Source organism: Oscarella lobularis, chromosome 9 (genome assembly GCF_947507565.1).
Source record: "Oscarella lobularis chromosome 9, ooOscLobu1.1, whole genome shotgun sequence".
Lineage (NCBI taxonomy): Eukaryota > Metazoa > Porifera > Homoscleromorpha > Homosclerophorida > Oscarellidae > Oscarella > Oscarella lobularis.
In genome coordinates, this window is record NC_089183.1 from 342,228 (window position 1) to 361,126 (window position 18,899).

Below are 18,899 nucleotides of genomic sequence, written 5' to 3' on the forward strand. Positions count from 1 at the left end.
AAAAATGTTTTGTTGTTGCATCTTGTTGTAGTTTGACCCACAGTTGTGCACCTAATAATAATAATAAAAACGACGCGTCCACAGCTGTGGACCGTGGCATAAAAAGGCAATTTCTATCACCACATATTCGCCCAGTAAGAATTCAATGCGTGGTCATTGGGGGTCATTGGAGGAGACTGTAGACATTCCAACGGCTTCTTCGTAAGACGGCGGTGGCGGTTCAGCCATCGAAGGAGGGAGATCTGGTTGAGGAGGTTCCGCTGGCGGCGCCGACGGAGTGGCTTGTGTCGGTGATCGAGGAGCTTGCGTCGGTCGCCGACTTTGCGAGGCCCTCGCCCGTTGTCGTTGTGTCCGACGATGATGACCGAAACAGAACATAACAATAAAGAAGGCGAAGAAGCCGCCAACATAGGCTCCCCATGGGTTGTCGCCCCCGCGATCGTCTTCTGGTGGTGGAGTCGACGGAACGTCAGGAGGCCAAATGGTGGGTAGCATAAATCCGCGACTGCCTAACGGGCATTGCCGCACTTCGTCGCAGTACGGAGAGTGGATAGGCGATTTTGTCACGTCGTCGTACGAACACCACTCGCATCCGTCGATCCCGGAACAAGAACTTAAGAGATAGAATAAGTGAAAGAACCTGCCCTCCTCCTAATCTAATACTAGCGCAGGGGGGTAACTAATACGAAATGCTCTATCCTTTGGCTATAATAAAAGAAAGGAAAGAGAGAGAGGTACAGCAATTCGCACTTTGAGTCTTCATGGGATAAAGTTTTACGATACCAAGACAAAACGCAATAGAATGAGTGCAGCTGCTTTACTATAAATACGTGTTCAAAGCGATGTTCCTTCAATATTGAGGATATGGAGCGGACGTCGGATATGGAGCGGACGTCGGGTACGGATTGCTGGGAGGAGGATATCCCGGCTCGTTGTATGCCGTCGGATACGGCAGTTGATTGCCACCAGGAGGCAGATCCACTGCCGCGTTATACGCCGGAGGCGGCGGGGCCGAAGGATGACTTGGAGGAGGTTGACTTGAAGAAGGATACGGATCTTTTGTTTTCGACATTTGGACTGAAGTCGATGGCTGGGGTTGCGAGTGCGACGTGGTCGTCCTTACAGTCGTATGATTACTTTTGTGGCGGCAACAGGCGGCGAGGACAACGACGATAACGACGACGACGACGGCTACTGAGACTCCAACGGCGATACCAATAACAGGTGACGATTCTCCTTCATCTGACGGCGGCGGCAGGTTGTCGGTGGGAGGATCCGGTGGCGGCTGAGCGGTTGGGAAAGCAAGTCCACGACTGCCGAGAGGACACCGATGGCTGTCGTCGCAATAGGGCGACGAAATCGTCGAGTCAGACGTGTCATCGTACGAGCACCATTCGCAACCGACGACGCCAAAACAGTCGCTTCATTAAAATAAGAATATTAGAACGACGAGACAGACAGGTCGAGGAGGTACGAATGATATACAGACTACGGACCCTCTACAGCAGCGACCTGTTGGTATAACTGCGCATTGCAGTGGTTATATAGGGTGGATTTCAAGCGGAACACTGCAATTCGCACTTCCAACTTCAAGCTCTTCGTAGACTCTTCCTAAACTCAATCTCTCATGCTGGTTAACTAAATCATTTAGTAGTAGCGACTATAAGTATGACAGATTAACTGAAGTTGTTGGCCGCTGACGGAAACGCTCAGAGAAGCAGATGACGTAAACGAGGCAGAAGACGACGAGAATTATGATTACTGAAATGCTCACAACTACGGCTACGATGATTGTAACGACTCTAGATGACGACGACGACGTTTTTGGTGACGGAGACGACGACGACGACGACGACGACGACGACGACGATGATGACGGCGTGCTCGGTGGCGACGATGATGTCGTGGATTCTGGTGACGATGTCACGTCGGGGAAAGCGAACTGGAGACTTCCGAGAGGGCATCGCAGGCTGACGTCGCAATAGGGCGACGCAATTGGCGAGCGAGCGACGTTATCGTAGGAACACCATTCGCAGCCAACGACCCCGAAGCAAACACTTAAAATAGGGACTTTTTAAAAAAAAAAACGAGGCCCAGAGCGAGAAGAGAAAGGGAGAGATGAGGAAGTGCGAATTGCTGTAACCCTCTTTGGAGTATGTCTGTCGAGATGCGCAGAACCCCTTCCTACTACTACTATGACCCCTACTTGCTTACCTTTTTCCCCGCTTGGATTTGCAGTCGACGTTGAAGCACGACGTCAATCCGGCGGTAGCGTCCGACTCCTGAGGAACGAGCGCTACGAGAGGAACGCTGGGCGGACAGACAGGTACGCTTGGATAAAAAAAGAAACTCACAGGCGTGTATAGCGAATCTAGCAAGTAGACTCTACCTTAGATCATTGGTGGAATCAACTCCTTCGCACTCATTGTAGCTAAGAGATCGGTTGCACGGGCATTCGCAACCGGCTCCCGACAGCAGACAAGTCCGCGATCCAAGCCGCTTAGTAATCTGCAAAAAAAACAACAGGAGTAAAGATCTCTTGATTTACTAGACCTCTTTATAAATACAGTACGTCTAGGGAGACGTGGGAGCGGGAATTGGATTTGCTCGATGCTCACTTACATCGCAGTGGCAGACGCTTGAGCCGGTCCACCGCGTGGAGACAATCAAAAACGCATTCGTCTGCGAAATTTCGTAGATCTGAAGAGACGGACATTTGGCCCACGAAAATTAATCAATTATCTACGTTACGTCGTATGTAACAGAATCCGAAATGCTCACAGAGCTCCTTGACAATTCCACCTGAAAAGAAAGACGAACATTTCAGCTAGAATTCCAAGTTTAAAAATCCAAATATGACCTTCCAGAAAACATTAACAGTTTTCTTCTGAAAATCATTACAACGAGACTTAATCATAATGCTTTTACTGACAAACGACGCAGCCAGATCTTTCTCCTAAAAAACATTCCCCATAGACGCGCATCCCTTCCCCTGAAACCGAAACCCCTCGGCTACCATTTCCGTTATGTGTTTATTATCGACGCCTTTTTCTGACGCCAATCGCGGATCAACGAAATCCGGATGAATCACAACAAATCCGGCGTTATCGATCACAATGCAACGCGTTCCGGAATTCTGACACTGGCTCATCGATCGCGTCAACTCGGTCCACATAAAAGGAATCGTAAAGTCCATAGCCGCAACGGCCATAACCTGTGGATCCGCCCCCCTTCAATAGGAAAAAAGCTCCGTTTGCATGATCTTTTATATGATTTCTTTTTATACTGACCTTCCTGAGAGGATCGTGTGGCTTAGAGTGATGACGTAGCCGGCTCCGAAGCCGTCGACGTAAGGCGAGGAGAGGACGATGTCGCCCTTATTGGCGATCGTTCGCTTGTACCACGGACGCTGCAAGTGATCGAATTCTTTGACTTGTTGGATGCCTGGTAGAACGATGAAGGCACCGTCTTCAGTGCCAACGTATCTAAGACAAAGAAAAGACGCAAACTGAGCCAGAACAATAGAAATTATATTGGAGTGTCAGAAGGTCTGGGGATAGGATTTTCTCAAAAAAAGGACCCTTCCCAAATCGTTTTATTCTCTTACCTCCACACAATGAAATTGGTGAAGTCATTCGCTTGCAGCCATTTAGATACAACTGAGTGGATAGTGGCCAGAGAATCTCGGACAGTTGGCTAGAGGATCACCTAACTCAATAGCGGTACGCAAAAAATTGTTTTTCTCACTGACATTGAAATATGTGTTTGATCCTCTTCCTGTAAAATAGCTGACGTACTCGTTCGCTTGAGACGCCGTCTGCTCGAGATCCAAGTAAGCGAATGGGTCCTTGAAACCCTCCGGCGAAATTTTCACCGAGGCATCATCTAAAAGAAAGAAGGGACCATGATAGTCTTTTGGGGGCCCCCCTTCATCCATGCCCTTACTAAACACGGCTAGTCGTCCAAACTGGCTACACTTTGACTGCGTTGGAGGAATCAAATCGAAACGATGATACAAATAAGAACCTTAATTAATTAAATATTGATCTCTTTTAGTTTTATACTTCGTCTCCACTAACTCGGTAGAGAAGACAATGAAGACAGAGTGTAGTCCGTTGTGAAATCCCTAGCCACGACGAGACACAGGCTGTACGTAGTACCGCTTATCTAACGACAAACAAAAAGTCAATTATAAACAGCCTCTAGAAAAAATTGAATTATTGGACAACGATTAATTATATGTACTTATTTACTCTCAATGCGTACGTACGGGTTGCCAATTGTATTGCGCTTGAATCGAGTCAAGCCGGACTCCTTCCATTTTGCTATCTCCAAGAGGAACAGTCCATTGGGTATTGAGCACACGCGATCCACTGCTACCGCTACATATTTCGAAGCGTGGAAGCCCGTCCAAAAATACGCGGGTCACCTTACTTTAGCATGGCCGTTCGAATTTCATCAAAGCCAACAGTCTGATACTCGAGAGTCGATATATCGATATACGTTGGGGGTTCTTTGACGTTCGTGGGAACAGGAAGCAGGGGATGCGTGAGAGTCACACCTAAAAATCGGTCATGACGTCAATATTATTCTATTAGGCTTCTCACCTGAGCTATCGATTATAAAGGCGTACGAAAGTTCGCCGCGTTTGAAGAACGTGATGTCGGATACGAGATCGGCGAGAGCGATGTCGATGCCGATGACTCCAGCGAGACCGCGCTTGCCGTTCTGCGTGGAATAGACGGGAACGGAGATGGTCAGAACGAGACCGAGACCAAATAGATCATAATAAGGAACGGAGATGAGCGGCTCAAGGAGTTCGGCGTCCGGTTCAAAGAAGCTGTAATAGGAGCCCAATTCCTGGCGAATGTTGCTGTCAGTTCGAACGATATCAGAGACTCCAGCCTAAGAAGGAAAAAAATCAAAGTTCAATTATGATAGGAGTGCCCAGAGTCCTCTAAATATCACTTACTGTTGACAGACTTGTTGAGGCTACACCGTAGTATCCATAAGCTTGCTCAGCAATCTTTTGCAGGAGAGTCTCTCCAGAAGATGGAATACCATCTTTATATTACTTATTATTATTAATAGTCATATCTTTCGTTGAGATTCTCTCACCGCCCATTCCGTACGTAAGAATGACGACTTTGAAACCGAGCACTTGATTCTTGTCGCGAATTGCCTGCATGATGGCCGTGTTTGAACCCAGAGAATTTGTTGGTTCTCCATCGGTCAGAAACAGTATCACTTTGTCTGCAGCTACGAACTGTCACTATTCATAGGACTTCACTATTATTCTTACGCGCCACATTTTCGTCAGAACGCGAAGGCGATTGAATAAATAAATCGAAAGCGCTCGCTAACGACTCTTTGTAATTCGTAGATCCTAAGACAATAATAATAATAATAATAATAAATAACGCACCCCCTATACATGTATCCTTACCAGAAGGAAACAGACTGTCAACGTAAGTCTTTAGCTTGTCTACATTGGAAACGGTTGCCCTGGCAAGACGATTTCTATAGCAACCAGAAGGGTACTCAGCCGCCGTAGAAAAAGCCACAACTCCGACCTAGATAATTAATTAAAATTATACATATAAACCAATAAGGATTGACCCACCCGATCGTCGGGACTCAAAGAATCTAAGACGGTTTTCGCGGCCTCCTTTGCAAGGTCCATGCGAGAGGAGGAACTTCCTCGACCCGTCGACGTCATCGAGCCACTCTTGTCGATCACAAGAACGACGTCTTTGGGCTCGGGCACGGCCGCCGAAACGTACCAGGGCCTTTGGCGAAAAGTAATGAAATCGATATTTATTTATTTATTGATTGATCCTTACCTAAATCTTGGGTCATATGATCCGCAGTCTTGCACCTTGAATGCTGGATAGATGCTAATGAGACCCTCTTGCGACGCAAAGTATTGCCACTTTAGTGTGGGATTCGACTGCAAATTGCTCTTGAATGTGGAGACCAAATTCGCTCCGACGTTGAACTGAGCATTGTCAGTTGTCGCCGTCAAACGATTGCATTGCCTGTTGAGGTTAACCTAAGGCAAAGGTCATGGGGTCATCGCATCTACTATGATAACGCCCAGACAATATACTAGGAGTGTGCAAAATTATGAGGTCACTAAATGAACACTCTAGAGCTTATCAAATTAATTTAAATTTAATAACTTTCATTTATACTAAAACGAATCTGGAGAAGTATTAATTAACGCGTTTCATTGCGCGAACAAATGAGATTATTATATGATGAGATCCGGACTTACATCATCGCTAAATCGGGAATCGTAGGTGAGCGAATTCTTCGACAGAAAACAGCATTCGTCCAAAGCGTTATTCGTTCCTTGTCTCAGCAGATCCTCCGCTTTGTGCTTCAAACCCAACGCGATGTTCTTTCGACTCTGAAATTTCTGGTTGAGAGCGCCTGAAAGCTGAGAGAAGACCACACGCAGAGCATGGTGGTGGGGAAAAAAGGGCGTGACCGCGAGAAAACCTCCGAAAGAGTCGCTTGCGCGTCGACTGCTGCACTTCCGTAGTTCAGTCCGTTATATTTGGACTAGGAGAACGACTTTGAACTCATTCTCGTGTCAAAATTGCCGAGCATAGCCTACTTGTAGTGTGTTTACACCGAGACCGTCGTCCGCGAAGGCTGAAAGGACGACTTGGAAAGCGTCGGCTGACTGAGCAGACGTTGGAAGCACAGACGCACAGCAGAGAACACCGCAGACGATGAGAATCATTCTGCCTCCTGCGGATTTTCCTGGAGAACTGCTGAGGCAGAGAGTTCAGCGTCACGTGGTGTAACCTACGCACTAAATGACGTCAATACATAACAGAGAGTCCATCGACTAATCTTTCTACTGTACCGCGAATAAAACCCAAATAAATTATCTTACACACGCAGTCCCCTTCCCCTACGACGACTTCTTATAAATTGTCACGTTAATACCCAAGTTCCCATTCTCGGCGAAATGCCGCGCCGTTCCGCCTTCGAAAGTCAAGCAATCGCACTCCTGAACAGCAGACCCAACCCCGTCGTGCACCGAACGCGGCACGGCCTCCCAAACGAGCCGCTTCCCACTCCCATTCAACTCCAATTTATACGTAAACCCGTCGGCCGCCTGCTTCGATCCGATAATCAAAACGACGGCGTAGAATTGCTGCGTGCCGTCGGTCGGCCGCTCCTGCTTCTCCAAAACGAGCATGAAATGATGATTGAAGCACGACTGCATCATCACCCAATCGACGGAACCGCCGAGCGTGATGTCGGTCGCGAGAAAGACGATGTCTTCGCCGACGAGCGTCGTTATGGATTTGTGAAATTCTTCGATGTGACGTAGGACTTCTTCGAGAGCGCCCTGCCACTTGCACGAGGCGCCCGGACACGGGCACGTGTAGGGACGATGCTCGCAGATTTCCTCGTGGGGACGCTTTTCGGTGTGGTGAAGGAGCTGGGGACAGCCGACCGTGTGATATTTGCAGGGAAAGGAGACTGTTTCTGCTACCTAGAGACAACGTAAGGGGGGTCAAAAGGGGCCTGTACGCGACTAGGACAAGTGAGGGAGTCTGAAATATGAGTATAGGTGCTATCACGACTACCTTTTGTCTAAGGAAGGAAGGGAGGATATTATACTGTGTGTACTTTCATATTCTGTGCATGAACTCGTCTGAGCAATATATATATATATAAAATTGAAAGGTCTCAGAATCAGTAAGGAAAAGGGTCTAAAGTACTCAGGCACTTAGTTAACCAGTGTGAAACCAGCATATAAAAAACGCCCAATGTGTGCATGTATGGGAGGGTATTACATTCACAATACGGGACATCAGCTAATTATCGATTTTCCTGAGATTCCTTTGCGTGAGGCACGCCCCCGACATACCTTCTCCATGGCAAGATTGCGTACGACGGGCAATGGGCCGCGACACGACGGACAGCACGCCAATTTGGGCCGACACGACGAGCAGACGAGATGACCGCTATTGCACTGGAGTATGGGCGGCAGAACGTAGTCGAAACAGACGGGGCATTCGAAGAGAGCGGCGAGTTCGACTTTCGACGTTTTCGCTTCCAATAGCGCCGCCGGGAGGATGTCGTCGCCGTCGACGAGCTCCTGACGTCGTCTTTCGTCCCTTTCGTCTTTGATTGGCATGGCGTGAACGAAGGCGCCGCGTCGGTTCGACGAGGCCATCGATTTTTTCGTTGTCCTCTCGGACGTGAGAAAAAAGGCGAATTGCGCGTGCGTAATAGAGAGACAATATGTTAAAGACACGTGACGTCTTCTTATGTATTTCTTTTCTTCTTGTACAACTGTGCATCATATCTGACTGACCTATAACTACATGAACCATCCATTTAGCCATTTGTTTTTTTCAACTATCAAATGACAGTAATAATACAGTCAATGGGACCGACATCGCACAACCAATACTCCATTATTTTGCAATCTGTTTCTCAATCACCTTCTTAATGTCAGCAAGGGCGAGTTTCGTGTTGAAGCTCCACAGCTCGCTCATCCGATCGAAATCCTCAACCGTGTAGGAAAAATTGAACGTTCGATAGACGGGCGCATAGGGATCGACGTCGGCCATCGATTCGTCCTGCCCCTTCACATTCACGTGTCGACGACGAACGTTGCAGAGCGGAAAGAAGATGACAACGGGACATTGGGGATCGTCGGCGTCCTCGAAGATGTAGTACTCCTTCGGATTGTCTGGATCGAAAGCGTCGTCGGGAATAGTTGGAAATTTGTATCCTCGAGCGGTGGCCCAGCTTTGACCAGAACGGAGTTCCTGTCAAAAGAGAAACCAGAATAACACAACTATCATTGAGCTCTATATTAAATGAAGCACGTGCATTGTATATGTAAAATAAATATTATAGTGAGAACCAGTGCGTCAACAATCTCTGTTATCCTAATGCTCACCTGAAAAGGATTCTCCGTTTGTGATTCAAACCAGCTAAAATCGAAAACCAACAGTATGTCGCTGTGACGCTCGGGACGAAGCACGGCCGGAAGAGGAAGATTGAAATCGAATCCGGCGTCGATGATGCACATTTGAGTGTCGTCCTGCTTGTCGGAGTCAATAAAGCCGACCTCTTGTATACGCCTCTCGGGATCTAGTAGAAAAATAAAATGCAAATATAAATAAGATAGTCTAGTTTTACCTTGCTGAGGATTTGGCGATCGACCGCGTGCTTCTTCCGTACTCTTACACCGGTCAATCATAAGACCTGACCCCGCCGCCGACCGGGTCGGCAAGGTCCGCGGAAGCGTAACGGAGCCACGGTTCTTAGTTTCGTTATCCGGTTTTTGTTCCCCATCGATATCATCTTTCGAGATGGGTCTCTCGGGAAAGAGAAAAACTTCTTCCACGGGCGGACTTTCGCTCTCACCGTTGTTGACCAATTTCTCGGTCAAACCTCGCAGGGGATTGGGTATCTTAGCGGCGAACGGACGCCACTGCTCCGATTTGGCTCGCATGAGAGTGTTCAGAACGAAGCGATCGTAAAAGGCGGCACTGTTGCCGGACGAATTCAAATAATCGGACATCACTTTAATCATGCCGGCAAAAGCGCTCGACCAAATGCCTAGAGAAGAGGAGATGCGCGCGTGGGAAATCCAGACTCTCTTTCGTTGGCGATTACCTTGCAAGAAATGGAGATTGGGTTCCTTTCGCTTGTGGCATACCATGCCCAAGTGCTTCGAACTAAAGACGTCTTCGATTTTCTGACTCACCAAATAGTCGTACATCGAAACTTCATACGGAGTGAATTCGACCCATTCTGAGAAAAAGAAAATTATCTCTCTTATGTCAAATCAATGCTCTTGCCTCTCACCACAATAATCTTTCTCCGCTAGGTAGTAGTGAACGCGTATGGCAGTGTAGAGAGGAAAAGGAAGGGCAGCCGTCTCGACATTTTTCCTCTGATCGGACAACTTTCGTCGCTCTTCGAACTAAAATCAAATCAAGGAAAACGTTACGGAAAATATAGGCACTATACCTGAGTATCCTTTTCAAATAGATAGCCAAGCATAGCTGAGAAGATGTCCACTACGGATGGCGTAAAGCCCTCCGTATATTTCTTATAGAGCAGCCTCAAATAGATGTCGGCTCGTTTGAACGAGAAAATAGCCTCAGAATTTTCAATGCGCGAGCGAAGAAAGGCGTTGCACCGATGCACGTCAGGTCCATCCGGATCACTATAAAGATTAGAAAGATACCTATAGAGAAAAAAAATTACCAAAAGTCCTATATTGAGAAATAGATAGGTTGCTACCAAGTCGACCCGGAAAGCGATGACCAGTATTGCACGCAGCCCATGAGACCCGTCTCTTCGAGAGCCTTCGCGACGCCCGACATGCAAACCATCGCTCGAAGCCCACCCCCAGCAGCGACGATGTTAATCATAGGAACCTAAGCCACGAGAAGTTCGTTCCGGGGGCGCGGAAGCGTGCGAATTATTATGTACATACGTTCGAAAGTGGGACGTTGTGCCCTAGTAAAGTCGAAAGGGCTTCGGCGATTTCGACCTTTCGTCGTTTGACGGTCATTTGCTCGCGACTGTATAACTCGGGACCGAAACGAAGATCAAAGTAAGGTCTGGAGAGAAAAGAAAAAGAAAAAAAACGAAGAATCACGTCTATAAAAAATAAATAATAATAATAATAATCGTACTCCACAAGCTGCAGCGACAAATCAATCTCGCCCTTATCCTATAAAAATAAGATTAGATATAAGCCTTTCCCACCCCCCGTCCTCACCCCGCCTTACTCGAACATTAATCGTTTTTCTGACGTAATCCTCACCCGCGACCAAATTATCGAGCGGAATTCCAATCGGACGCGACCACGTCCAATCGACGCCGTAATTAGCATCCCATACGGTGACGACCAACTCGCCGCCGTGCCGTCGACGATGATTTCCGCTGGAGAATTTCGGCAGGGTGACGAGAAACGAGAAGCTCTCCTCCCAGCGCGGATTCGGATCGTTGTCGATGGACGTCGTGCGCTGAACGGCGGCGTTGCTCGCGTGCGCCGCCGGTCGCGTGACTTCGAGCTTCACGAAGGGATCGAGAACGTTGTCCATGCCCATGGACGTCACTGGAGGGGGAGTGGGAGGGGGAAGAAATAAACGATTGTGTGCGTTTGGTTTTTGTACGTGCCGTCGTCTCTAATAAAGTGTTTTTAACGTTTTGACGCTGAATAAAGTGGTTTGAGATCGTCGTTCGATGCTACGAATAGACGCGCGCGTTTTTCGCGCACTAATATTGCGTGCAACGTTAAAATTTTGATCTAGATCTCGCAGTTTCGAGGGGAAGTCGCGTAGAAACGGATGTGCCGGGGATGTGTGCGCTCGTTTACCTTTTTCCCAAAGACTCTTGTGAAGGTTTCGTCCTTCGTGAACGATCACGTTCAGACGATACGTCCCCGGCGGAAAGGTGAGCTGTCGCGGGATAGAGAAATAGGAAAAAAAAGCTTCCCCCTCGACGATCGAATTAGGTCTCAACAACGCGCCATGAGTGCAGGTGGAATCTCGCTTTCTATGGCCTCTACGCTAGCGTACCTCGTGTAGACGATATTCCAAGTGGCCTCCTTTCGACGTGAGATCGTGGGCGGTGTCGAGAAGACTGCCTTTGCGTATCGTGCTACCCTTGAGGCTTCCCTTTAGAATGGATATCATCGGCGACAGCGGCGACGCCATTTGTTTCTCGTCGGCGGAGACGTTGGGTGTGTCGCTCCGTATGAAGCAGCGGAGGTGACCCGGACGCTGAGTCATGAGTACAACGGACGCCCCGGACCTCGTTACCGTCGCAACGCCTAGATATATAATTCCAAAGCCACGTGCGCAGTTAACTATATTGATCCACCAAGCAAAAAAAACACAGACATGCATGCAGATGCTTCAGTTGTCTCCGTTCTTTCAAACCTTACTTTACTTTCTTCTCGATGGCTGTTTTGATAGCGTCGAATCCTTGACGAGCGTTGTAGCGATTCAGCTCCTTTAGACTTTCGAACTCGTCGGACGTCATGGCAAAGTGAGTTGTCCCGTAGGCCGGGGAGAACGGATTGATCACCTGCTCCGTCCCGTTGATCGTCGCACGCTGTCCAGAGGCATTGGAAAGCGGAAAGAAAATGACGATCGGACACTCGGGATCCTTCTCGTCTTCAAAGACGTAATATTCCTTGAGGTTGTCCTTGTCGAATTGCTTCGGATCAACTTCGGGCAACTTGTAGTCGTGAGCCTTCGCCCATTTCACGGCCTTTTCCAATTCCTAAACCCCAGCATCATAGAGATACAGTACTAGGTCTCCTTTCTTACACCAAAAGGGTACTCAGTTTGATCCGTGTGCCAGCTGAAGTCAAATACAATGTAGACATCGGTACGACGTTCAGCTCGAAGCAAAGGCGGGAAAGGATCATTGAAGGCCAATCCTCCATCGACGATCATCATAGAATCCTCTGACTTCATCTGTTTATCAGCTGAAAAGAAAGAATTGTATATAAAAACTCAAGAAGAGTGATTTTATTACCTTTGTTTTTAATGGCCGGTCCCGCTCGCCTTTTTCTGCCCTTTTTTACGCCAGAAACGGTCGAAGCATTCTTCTCAGCTGCTTCTGCCTCGCCTGCAAGTAAAGACTTGGACACTCGACCGACAGAGCTCCGAAATCCAGCAAGGGCGGTATGAACCGAGCGAGAGATGCGCCAAAGCGAGCGTCTTTTCAGCCCGTAGAAAAGATTCGGCACGGACGCGGCAAAGGGACGCATATCATCGAGCCCGGTTGCGTCGAGAAAACCGGCGAGAAGGCTCCTAAAAAGAGCCCCCTCCGCTTTTCCCAGCGTATTTTCCGCAATCACTTCAATCGACGCGGCAAACGCACTTCCCCAAACAGCTATATAATAAAGAGAACACTCTATAGTCTCTCTGCATAAACAAAAGAATCAATCGAAGATCTTGCCTATGAAAAACGTCTGGTCGAGTTCTCTGAATTTGCGGCAAACGACGCCGTGACACTTGCTCGCCGCCAGGTGCTCGATCGCCATAAAACTCCCGTAATGGTAAACGCCATATTCGTAGGGAGTGAACTCGATCCATTCTAAGCAAACGCGACCATTCTCTAATACTGATCCACCAACCAAATGTTCGCTATACCGGCAAACGCCTCCGTTTCGACTTCTTCAGCCACGTGAAGAGCCGTGTAGATTGGAAAAGGCAAGTTGGCGGATTCAACGTGAGGACGTTGATGAGACACCTTCTTGGAACCAGTTTTCTTTTAAACAAAATACGTATAAATACACGTATATTTTGATATATAGCATACTGACTTCTTTCAACGGTTCGAAAACGGCGGAGAGATAGCACTCCCACAGGTCGACCAAGGAGACGTACAAGCCTTCAAGATATCTTTCATAAATCATTGGGACAAATTGACTAGCGTTCTGAATCTGCATTATTTTTTCCATTTCCGAGACGTGCTTCTTCAGATAGTCGGCGCATCGATACACGTCTGGACCGCCATCAGTCGTATAGAGATGAGACAGATACCTAATATATATATATATATAAGATCTCAATATAAAATCTTTTCTTGGAGCAGCGTACCACGTGGATCCGGATAGCGTAGCAAAATAGGTGCACAAGTCCATGACTCCTGTTTCGTGAAGCCCTTGAGCCGCTCCGCTCATAGACGTCATAGCACGAAATCCTCCGCCTGATCCAACAATGCTGACCACAGGAGCCTAAAGGAGTTCTCCGATAAAATGATTTATATGTGCATATAAGTTTACCTTATCTGGTGAGATCGTTTTTCCCAATAGTTTGCTAATCGCCGCCGCGCATTTCTCCTTTCTCTTTTCGACCGTCACGCTTTCGCTGGGATGCAAACTTCGACTGACCCTCATATCCAGAGACATCCTAAAAAGAGCCTCTCACACAATGACCTAACCTCTCAGAGAGAACAATATATACTAACTTTCCAATTTTCAAAGATATATCAATCTCAGCCCCTCCCTAAAACAAAAAAACTCATCTCTATCAAAGCAAACTTTTTATTACTCCAAGCTGGAGTGTTCTCTTGCTAAAATCTGCGTTGAGACTGAGCTCGCTCAACTTGATAGGGATTTCGTTCGAGTACTTCGTATCTGGGCCATAATTGTCGTCCCATACGACAACGATTACGTCGCCGCGATCGCCGTTGCCGGCGTCGATGATGAAGGAAAAGTGCTCGTTCCATTCGGGATTGGCTTCGTCTGTTTTCGACGTCGTCAGCTCTTCGGCGAAATCTTTGAACGGCTTCGCCGGACGAGAGACTGAGACGGAAACATACGGGTCGACGGTTCGGTCCAGACCGAGAGAAGTGACTGGAGAACAGACAGGATGAATCATAGACACCGTGAAACACGAAACGCTTCTTGCTATACCCTAGTCTCACTACTAGTCTGGAGGCCAGCTGGCCTCGCCTCCCCGTCGTTCGGAAGCTAACCTAATTAAATTAATGACACCGAAACAAAAGCATGCATGGAACGTCGAAAAGAGACAGTAAGAGAAGGCCCCCCAACTACCCACTAAGACGAGGACTACTGCAAGAACAGGAATGGGAGAACATTGTGCAAGTCAAACTAAAAATTTTTATAACTGCGACTGCGACAGCAGGAACTAAAATTGGCCAGACCCCTCTTTTCGATTCCGAAAGGCATCTTACACGTGCGCCAGTAAGATTGGACGATATTGCGACCGCGGTGCACGATTACGTCGAGTCGTAAGAAGTCCTCGTTGACCAGGTGCTTTTCCTACATGAAATCGTGGCCTAAATTATTCACGTAGGCTGAGAACGTGCACTTACGGCCAGGTTCGCGACATCTGGTAGCTGGTCCATTGTGGCTCTAAAGCGGTTCTGAGTGGTTCGGGGAATGAGTCGTCCCTAAATACCGACTTTCAATTAGCTGCGCGCGCAGAACATGTCACGTGATTTAGTTTTTCGACGATTTTCGCTCCTTCTTCAGAGATTGTACCACTCCTCGACCTCCGGATGCACAAGACGTACCGACGGTACACCACTCCTCGACCTCCAGATCGCAGAACAAAAATATAGCGCGAGAGGCGACGAAACGGCTAACGAAAACATCCCGGATAGGAAACTATGACCGACGCGAAAGCGAGAGCTCTGCGACTCTGCTCAAAGTACCTAGGAGGCGCATGGGCTAATTCAAGCGAGACAAACGTTGCAGTGACGGAAATCAGGCAAGTAAAGCAAGCCAAACTCGCTCTCCGTAAGCAAAGCGACTCCTCTGCAGCGGCGGGCTGACGAACAAGCTCTATCGCTGCTCCAATTCGGCGGCTCGGCCGCCAGACGTTCTCTATCGACGTCTCAATGATCTGTATGCACGCAACGCCGACTTGCTGCTCGCCAACACGACAATCGCTCTTCTGCTCGGCGAACGCGAAATCGGACCGAAAACGTACGCCGTCTTTCCGGGAGGACGGCTCGAGGAGTTTATTAATGTAAGAATGCATACAATAAGACCTCTAAACGAATTGGAATTGTAGGGGAGGCCTTTGGCTACTGAAGAATTGAGCGAGCGTCGTCTCTCTGAAACGATAGCCGTTCACTTGGCTCGTTTGCATTGCATGAAAGATTTGCCTGTGGCGAAGGAGCCTCAGTGGTTTTCCGACTCCGTCACGAGGTAAAACATCATACAGTGGAACCTCCAAATATGATAGAAGAATTCTCTATTATCTTTGGAGGTTCACTGTAGTCTTAAGAATTGGTTTTATAGTTGGCTTGATGAAACGCAAGACGTGGAGCAGCACTTGGCTGAGAAACCAGATGATATAAAACTGCTTAGAGAGATTGAGAGTCTTTTGAATATACGTAAGGAAAAGTCTTGGATTGAAAGGCAAGTCTCTAAGTAAAATTTTGGAACTAGATATTAGAATAAATGCGTTAGTAAAATTCTAGCTGAGACGACGTCTCCAGTTGTATTCTCTCATAATGATCTTCAAGAAGGTAGGTGAAGGGATCTAGTCTGAATACTGATCTCTCTGTTCTCTTTATTCAGGAAATGTTTTACTGCTTCATACCGCATCTGATAGACCAGAAATCAAATTAATAGATTTCGAATTTAGTAGCTATAACTTCAGGTGAGATTTATTTAGAATGCTGTTTTTTTGTTTGAGGATCCGGTTTTCGTTCTCAGAGCCTTTGATATTGCCAATCACTTCCGTGAGTGGAGCCTTGACTACTCTCACCACGTGCCACCGTATTTTACGTTGGATGAGACGAAACTTCCTACAGAAGAACAGCAGGTTTGTACAACGCATCGACTTGGCAACGCGTTTCACGTGCCAAACATAGGCTATATTTCTTCGAGAGTATCTCAAAGAAATATCAAAGCAAGAAGATAGGGTCATAAATACGGAGAAGGAAATAGAGAAAATTCTAAAGGAAGTGAAAAGGTTTTCTAGAGAGCAAAGTCATCCATTTAGTGCCCTGACCCTATTCAAAAATAGATTTGTTCTCGTGTCTGACTTTGCTTATGCTGTTTGGGGCATTGCTCACGCGAAAAATTCGGCCATACCTTTTGGCTACATGGTAACGACTAACCAGAGTAAAAGACTTACTCAAATGAGTTCGTTTACATAGGAATACGCTTTGGTTCGATTCAAAGCGTATCTGCAAGGCAAACAGTCCTACCTAAAATCAATTGAGAGTATGTCTTCGTAAAGAGAATGACGCCCCTGTGGTGTTCGGGGAATTAAATTTGCACGCGGCCTCGCATCATAGAACATATTATATATTCATACAAAAAATGTTTATGCTAAAATCAAATCACTCTTATTCATACCGCAACTTTAGAGCATATTCTTTAAATTCGGTGCAATCCGATTGCCTTAGCCTCCAAACGGAATAGACGCTTTCTGGCAGAACAAAAATTAGCTTCGTCATTGAAACGCCCCGTTCTTTCAACTTCTCGATTTTAACCGAGTGGTGAACTGCGGTAGTCATCTGAAATCCAATTATTTCCGGACGTGACGCCGCACTGCCATATTTTGCAACTGCATCGACAACAGGAAAATTGCCCTGCGTTGGAACAGCATAGAATTCGTCAGACTTGACGTCATCGTAGTTCTTGAATTTGATTGTTTCAACGGGCTTCAGGTGTAAGTTCGATTCTTTTGGCTTCTTATCCTTCTTCGACTTCTTCGGGAGGAGTTCCTTGACAACGAAGTTTCCCCCTTTGGAGAGGATGGTGTGCGCGGCGCTTTCAAAAAACTCGGCACTTGCGAGTCTGTTTTCATAAAACAGATCGAAGTCTTTATACATTCTCCATCTGGCCCTCAAATCCACTTTTTCAAGACGATCACGAATCATTTCACCAATGAAATCTGATCCATATGCGTAGCAGTGGGTCGAGTAATCGCCATCATTGACATTCGGGCACTTCAAGTGCATAAAAGAATGTGAGAGAGGCATTTTGTCTGGCCGCACCATGAACATTCTTCGTAGGTCTTGAAGAGACGCTGAATCAATTTTGCTTTTGATGTATGCTTTCGCTTCCTCTGGCGTTTTGAATGAAATAACCGCTCGCGGAATACCACCGACAATTTCGTAGATCTGTGACTTCGTGGATTCCCACTCTTCCTGAGAAAAGAGGGACTTGATGTCAGATTCTGACCAAACTGGCAGGAAAAGCTGTTCTTTATACAGCTTCTGGTCGAAGTAAGATTGGTAGTGTGAACCATTTGGAGATGACACGACAACCGTTCGATACGTGTCCCTTGATATAATTTCATCCCGATAACGACCAGCATCATGTAGATAGATAACGGTGTCGTCAAAATTCTTTGCTAACTCTTTTGCACTGCTGAGCATTGAGAGACGAAAACCGCCATCGGTTGGCTCAAAAAGAGCAAAAACTTCATAGTGAACATTGTGATATGCCACCTTGCGTGTTTTCAACTTTAAGCAGCGATATAGCACATAAAGCAAAAACATGGACTTGCCTAACCCAAATGAAATACAGAGCAATTACAATTAACGAAGAACGCACAAGCCAGATTGTCTTACCCGTCCCAGGATTTCCAATAAGCAACACAGGCTTCGTTTCAGTTCCCAATTGCAAAAGCTCGTACAATTTTTTGTAATCGCTTGGAAGAAATATCTTCTCCGACGTCATCTCGAAGGCCTTCTGTGGCACTAACAGAAAGTCTGGTGGCTCTTCCACTGCCTTTTCATAAAACTTTTCGAAGAGCGACACAATCTCTTCTGAAATATAAAAAGGCAGCCAAATGAAAAAGTAAATTAAGAGCTATATGCACAACATTCTAACCTGAGCAATTGTGCGAATAGAAAGCACGCCTTATTTCCGTAACAGCGGCGGTATTTTCTTCCATCTTGGTGTCCAATGCGGCGATCTTGGCATTGATCGAGTCGAACTGGGCATTGATCGCGTCGAACTGGGCATTGATCGCGTCGAACTGGGGGCGAAACGCTTTGCCCAATGCGATGACCATTTCATCCATATCGCTTCGCTGCTTAGAGCGCTGAGTTCGGGGGCGCGCCGCGAATGATCCACGACGCAATTGGGCAGTCGCGCGTGAGCTGCGGCGTAGATTCGACCTGGATGTCGAATTCTCTCTTAAAATAAAAAATTTTCGCAAGGTGATCTGGACTTACGACGATTTCGGGCCAATATGTAGGTTTCGCATCGATTGATCGAGCGTATCGACTACACAAGACCGAATTACGATTAGAGAAGCTTAATTTAGGCGTCAGCTTACCATCTACGCTGTCAGACATGGAGGAAAAGAAAGCAAATCGCGTTTCGAAAAGAGCCGTTAAACCAGTTGGGTGAGTTGGGCGCATGCGCAATATAGCAATTTGCA

At 47.1% G+C, this 18,899-nt stretch overlaps 6 protein-coding genes across 8 annotated transcripts; 1 reads left to right on the forward strand and 5 right to left on the reverse strand.

Annotated features, from left to right (window-relative positions):
• Window positions 1-43: 43 nt before the first annotated feature.
• LOC136191479 (VWFA and cache domain-containing protein 1-like) lies at window positions 44-6,801 on the reverse strand. 3 transcript variants are annotated; one of them, XM_065979818.1, is made up of 24 exons: window positions 6,623-6,801; window positions 6,505-6,567; window positions 6,278-6,442; window positions 5,844-6,052; window positions 5,624-5,789; window positions 5,447-5,573; window positions 5,303-5,386; window positions 5,119-5,259; window positions 4,973-5,064; window positions 4,608-4,905; window positions 4,435-4,561; window positions 4,271-4,382; window positions 4,080-4,167; window positions 3,946-4,026; window positions 3,752-3,885; window positions 3,608-3,696; window positions 3,291-3,485; window positions 3,017-3,230; window positions 2,861-2,956; window positions 2,752-2,802; window positions 2,623-2,700; window positions 2,390-2,508; window positions 2,215-2,331; window positions 44-613 (listed from the first exon to the last, which is right to left on the reverse strand). In XM_065979818.1, exons 1-24 carry the CDS (start codon window positions 6,749-6,751, stop codon window positions 154-156), a joined length of 3,435 nt encoding a protein of 1,144 aa, XP_065835890.1. In that variant the 5' UTR covers window positions 6,752-6,801; the 3' UTR covers window positions 44-153. The 3 variants fall into 3 exon arrangements, with proteins under 3 accessions (XP_065835890.1, XP_065835889.1, XP_065835888.1); XM_065979817.1 differs by lacking the exon at window positions 44-613 and adding an exon at window positions 744-1,421 and having other exon boundaries at window positions 5,119-5,253; window positions 6,623-6,800; XM_065979816.1 differs by lacking the exon at window positions 44-613 and adding an exon at window positions 744-1,421 and having other exon boundaries at window positions 6,623-6,800.
• Window positions 6,802-6,841: 40 nt separating this feature from the next.
• Window positions 6,842-8,243, reverse strand: LOC136191485 (E3 ubiquitin-protein ligase SIAH1A-like). Its single transcript, XM_065979827.1, has 2 exons — window positions 7,895-8,243; window positions 6,842-7,516 (listed from the first exon to the last, which is right to left on the reverse strand). The coding sequence occupies exons 1-2, from the start codon at window positions 8,201-8,203 to the stop codon at window positions 6,926-6,928; spliced, it is 900 nt and encodes a 299-aa protein (XP_065835899.1). The 5' UTR covers window positions 8,204-8,243; the 3' UTR covers window positions 6,842-6,925.
• A 31-nt stretch (window positions 8,244-8,274) lies between these two features.
• On the reverse strand, window positions 8,275-11,761 carry LOC136191481 (cytosolic phospholipase A2-like). The gene is made up of 12 exons (XM_065979823.1): window positions 11,580-11,761; window positions 11,378-11,459; window positions 10,788-11,116; window positions 10,692-10,729; window positions 10,490-10,616; window positions 10,294-10,430; window positions 10,018-10,237; window positions 9,853-9,970; window positions 9,661-9,798; window positions 9,181-9,603; window positions 8,939-9,132; window positions 8,275-8,804 (listed from the first exon to the last, which is right to left on the reverse strand). The coding sequence occupies exons 1-12, from the start codon at window positions 11,715-11,717 to the stop codon at window positions 8,448-8,450; spliced, it is 2,301 nt and encodes a 766-aa protein (XP_065835895.1). The 5' UTR covers window positions 11,718-11,761; the 3' UTR covers window positions 8,275-8,447.
• A 92-nt stretch (window positions 11,762-11,853) lies between these two features.
• On the reverse strand, window positions 11,854-14,977 carry LOC136191482 (cytosolic phospholipase A2-like). The gene is made up of 12 exons (XM_065979824.1): window positions 14,857-14,977; window positions 14,716-14,803; window positions 14,070-14,374; window positions 13,987-14,024; window positions 13,802-13,928; window positions 13,617-13,753; window positions 13,340-13,559; window positions 13,167-13,284; window positions 12,973-13,110; window positions 12,547-12,906; window positions 12,336-12,496; window positions 11,854-12,288 (listed from the first exon to the last, which is right to left on the reverse strand). The coding sequence occupies exons 1-12, from the start codon at window positions 14,887-14,889 to the stop codon at window positions 11,944-11,946; spliced, it is 2,070 nt and encodes a 689-aa protein (XP_065835896.1). The 5' UTR covers window positions 14,890-14,977; the 3' UTR covers window positions 11,854-11,943.
• On the forward strand, window positions 14,753-16,842 carry LOC136191484 (choline/ethanolamine kinase-like). The gene is made up of 10 exons (XM_065979826.1): window positions 14,753-15,254; window positions 15,308-15,515; window positions 15,561-15,697; window positions 15,791-15,910; window positions 15,962-16,020; window positions 16,073-16,154; window positions 16,211-16,319; window positions 16,369-16,469; window positions 16,524-16,605; window positions 16,657-16,842. Exons 1-10 carry the CDS (start codon window positions 15,154-15,156, stop codon window positions 16,735-16,737), a joined length of 1,080 nt encoding a protein of 359 aa, XP_065835898.1. The 5' UTR covers window positions 14,753-15,153; the 3' UTR covers window positions 16,738-16,842.
• LOC136191483 (uncharacterized) lies at window positions 16,792-18,870 on the reverse strand. The gene is made up of 5 exons (XM_065979825.1): window positions 18,795-18,870; window positions 18,691-18,742; window positions 18,344-18,633; window positions 18,082-18,279; window positions 16,792-18,017 (listed from the first exon to the last, which is right to left on the reverse strand). Exons 1-5 carry the CDS (start codon window positions 18,811-18,813, stop codon window positions 16,849-16,851), a joined length of 1,728 nt encoding a protein of 575 aa, XP_065835897.1. The 5' UTR covers window positions 18,814-18,870; the 3' UTR covers window positions 16,792-16,848.
• Window positions 18,871-18,899: the final 29 nt, after the last annotated feature.

Excerpts from the sequence above, each read along its gene's own strand:
- LOC136191479 (XM_065979816.1), bottom strand. The coding sequence starts at position 6,751 with ATGATTCTCATCGTCTGCGGTGTTCTCTGCTGTGCGTCTGTGCTTCCA. Across the intron at positions 6,568-6,622 it reads TCGGTGTAAACACACTACAA|TCCAAATATAACGGACTGAA; the intron begins GTAGGCTATGCT and ends TCGTTCTCCTAG. Across the intron at positions 4,027-4,079 it reads TTCATTGTCTTCTCTACCGA|GTTCTTATTTGTATCATCGT; the intron begins GTTAGTGGAGAC and ends TAATTAATTAAG.
- LOC136191485 (XM_065979827.1), bottom strand. The coding sequence starts at position 8,203 with ATGGCCTCGTCGAACCGACGCGGCGCCTTCGTTCACGCCATGCCAATC. Across the intron at positions 7,517-7,894 it reads GCAATCTTGCCATGGAGAAG|GTAGCAGAAACAGTCTCCTT; the intron begins GTATGTCGGGGG and ends CGTTGTCTCTAG.
- LOC136191481 (XM_065979823.1), bottom strand. The coding sequence starts at position 11,717 with ATGGCGTCGCCGCTGTCGCCGATGATATCCATTCTAAAGGGAAGCCTC. Across the intron at positions 10,431-10,489 it reads ACAACGTCCCACTTTCGAAC|GTTCCTATGATTAACATCGT; the intron begins GTATGTACATAA and ends CTCGTGGCTTAG. Across the intron at positions 9,133-9,180 it reads ATCGCCAAATCCTCAGCAAG|ATCCCGAGAGGCGTATACAA; the intron begins GTAAAACTAGAC and ends TTTTTCTACTAG.
- LOC136191482 (XM_065979824.1), bottom strand. The coding sequence starts at position 14,889 with ATGGACCAGCTACCAGATGTCGCGAACCTGGCC. Across the intron at positions 14,375-14,715 it reads CCAATCTTACTGGCGCACGT|TCACTTCTCTCGGTCTGGAC; the intron begins GTAAGATGCCTT and ends TCTGTTCTCCAG. Across the intron at positions 13,111-13,166 it reads CGAAACGGAGGCGTTTGCCG|AATGGATCGAGTTCACTCCC; the intron begins GTATAGCGAACA and ends GCGTTTGCTTAG.
- LOC136191484 (XM_065979826.1), top strand. The coding sequence starts at position 15,154 with ATGACCGACGCGAAAGCGAGAGCTCTGCGACTCTGCTCAAAGTACCTA. Across the intron at positions 15,911-15,961 it reads GAAAAGTCTTGGATTGAAAG|TAAAATTCTAGCTGAGACGA; the intron begins GCAAGTCTCTAA and ends TAAATGCGTTAG. Across the intron at positions 16,320-16,368 it reads TTCCTACAGAAGAACAGCAG|GCTATATTTCTTCGAGAGTA; the intron begins GTTTGTACAACG and ends TGCCAAACATAG.
- LOC136191483 (XM_065979825.1), bottom strand. Across the intron at positions 18,280-18,343 it reads CTATTCGCACAATTGCTCAG|AAGAGATTGTGTCGCTCTTC; the intron begins GTTAGAATGTTG and ends TTTATATTTCAG. Across the intron at positions 18,018-18,081 it reads TATTGGAAATCCTGGGACGG|GCAAGTCCATGTTTTTGCTT; the intron begins GTAAGACAATCT and ends CATTTGGGTTAG.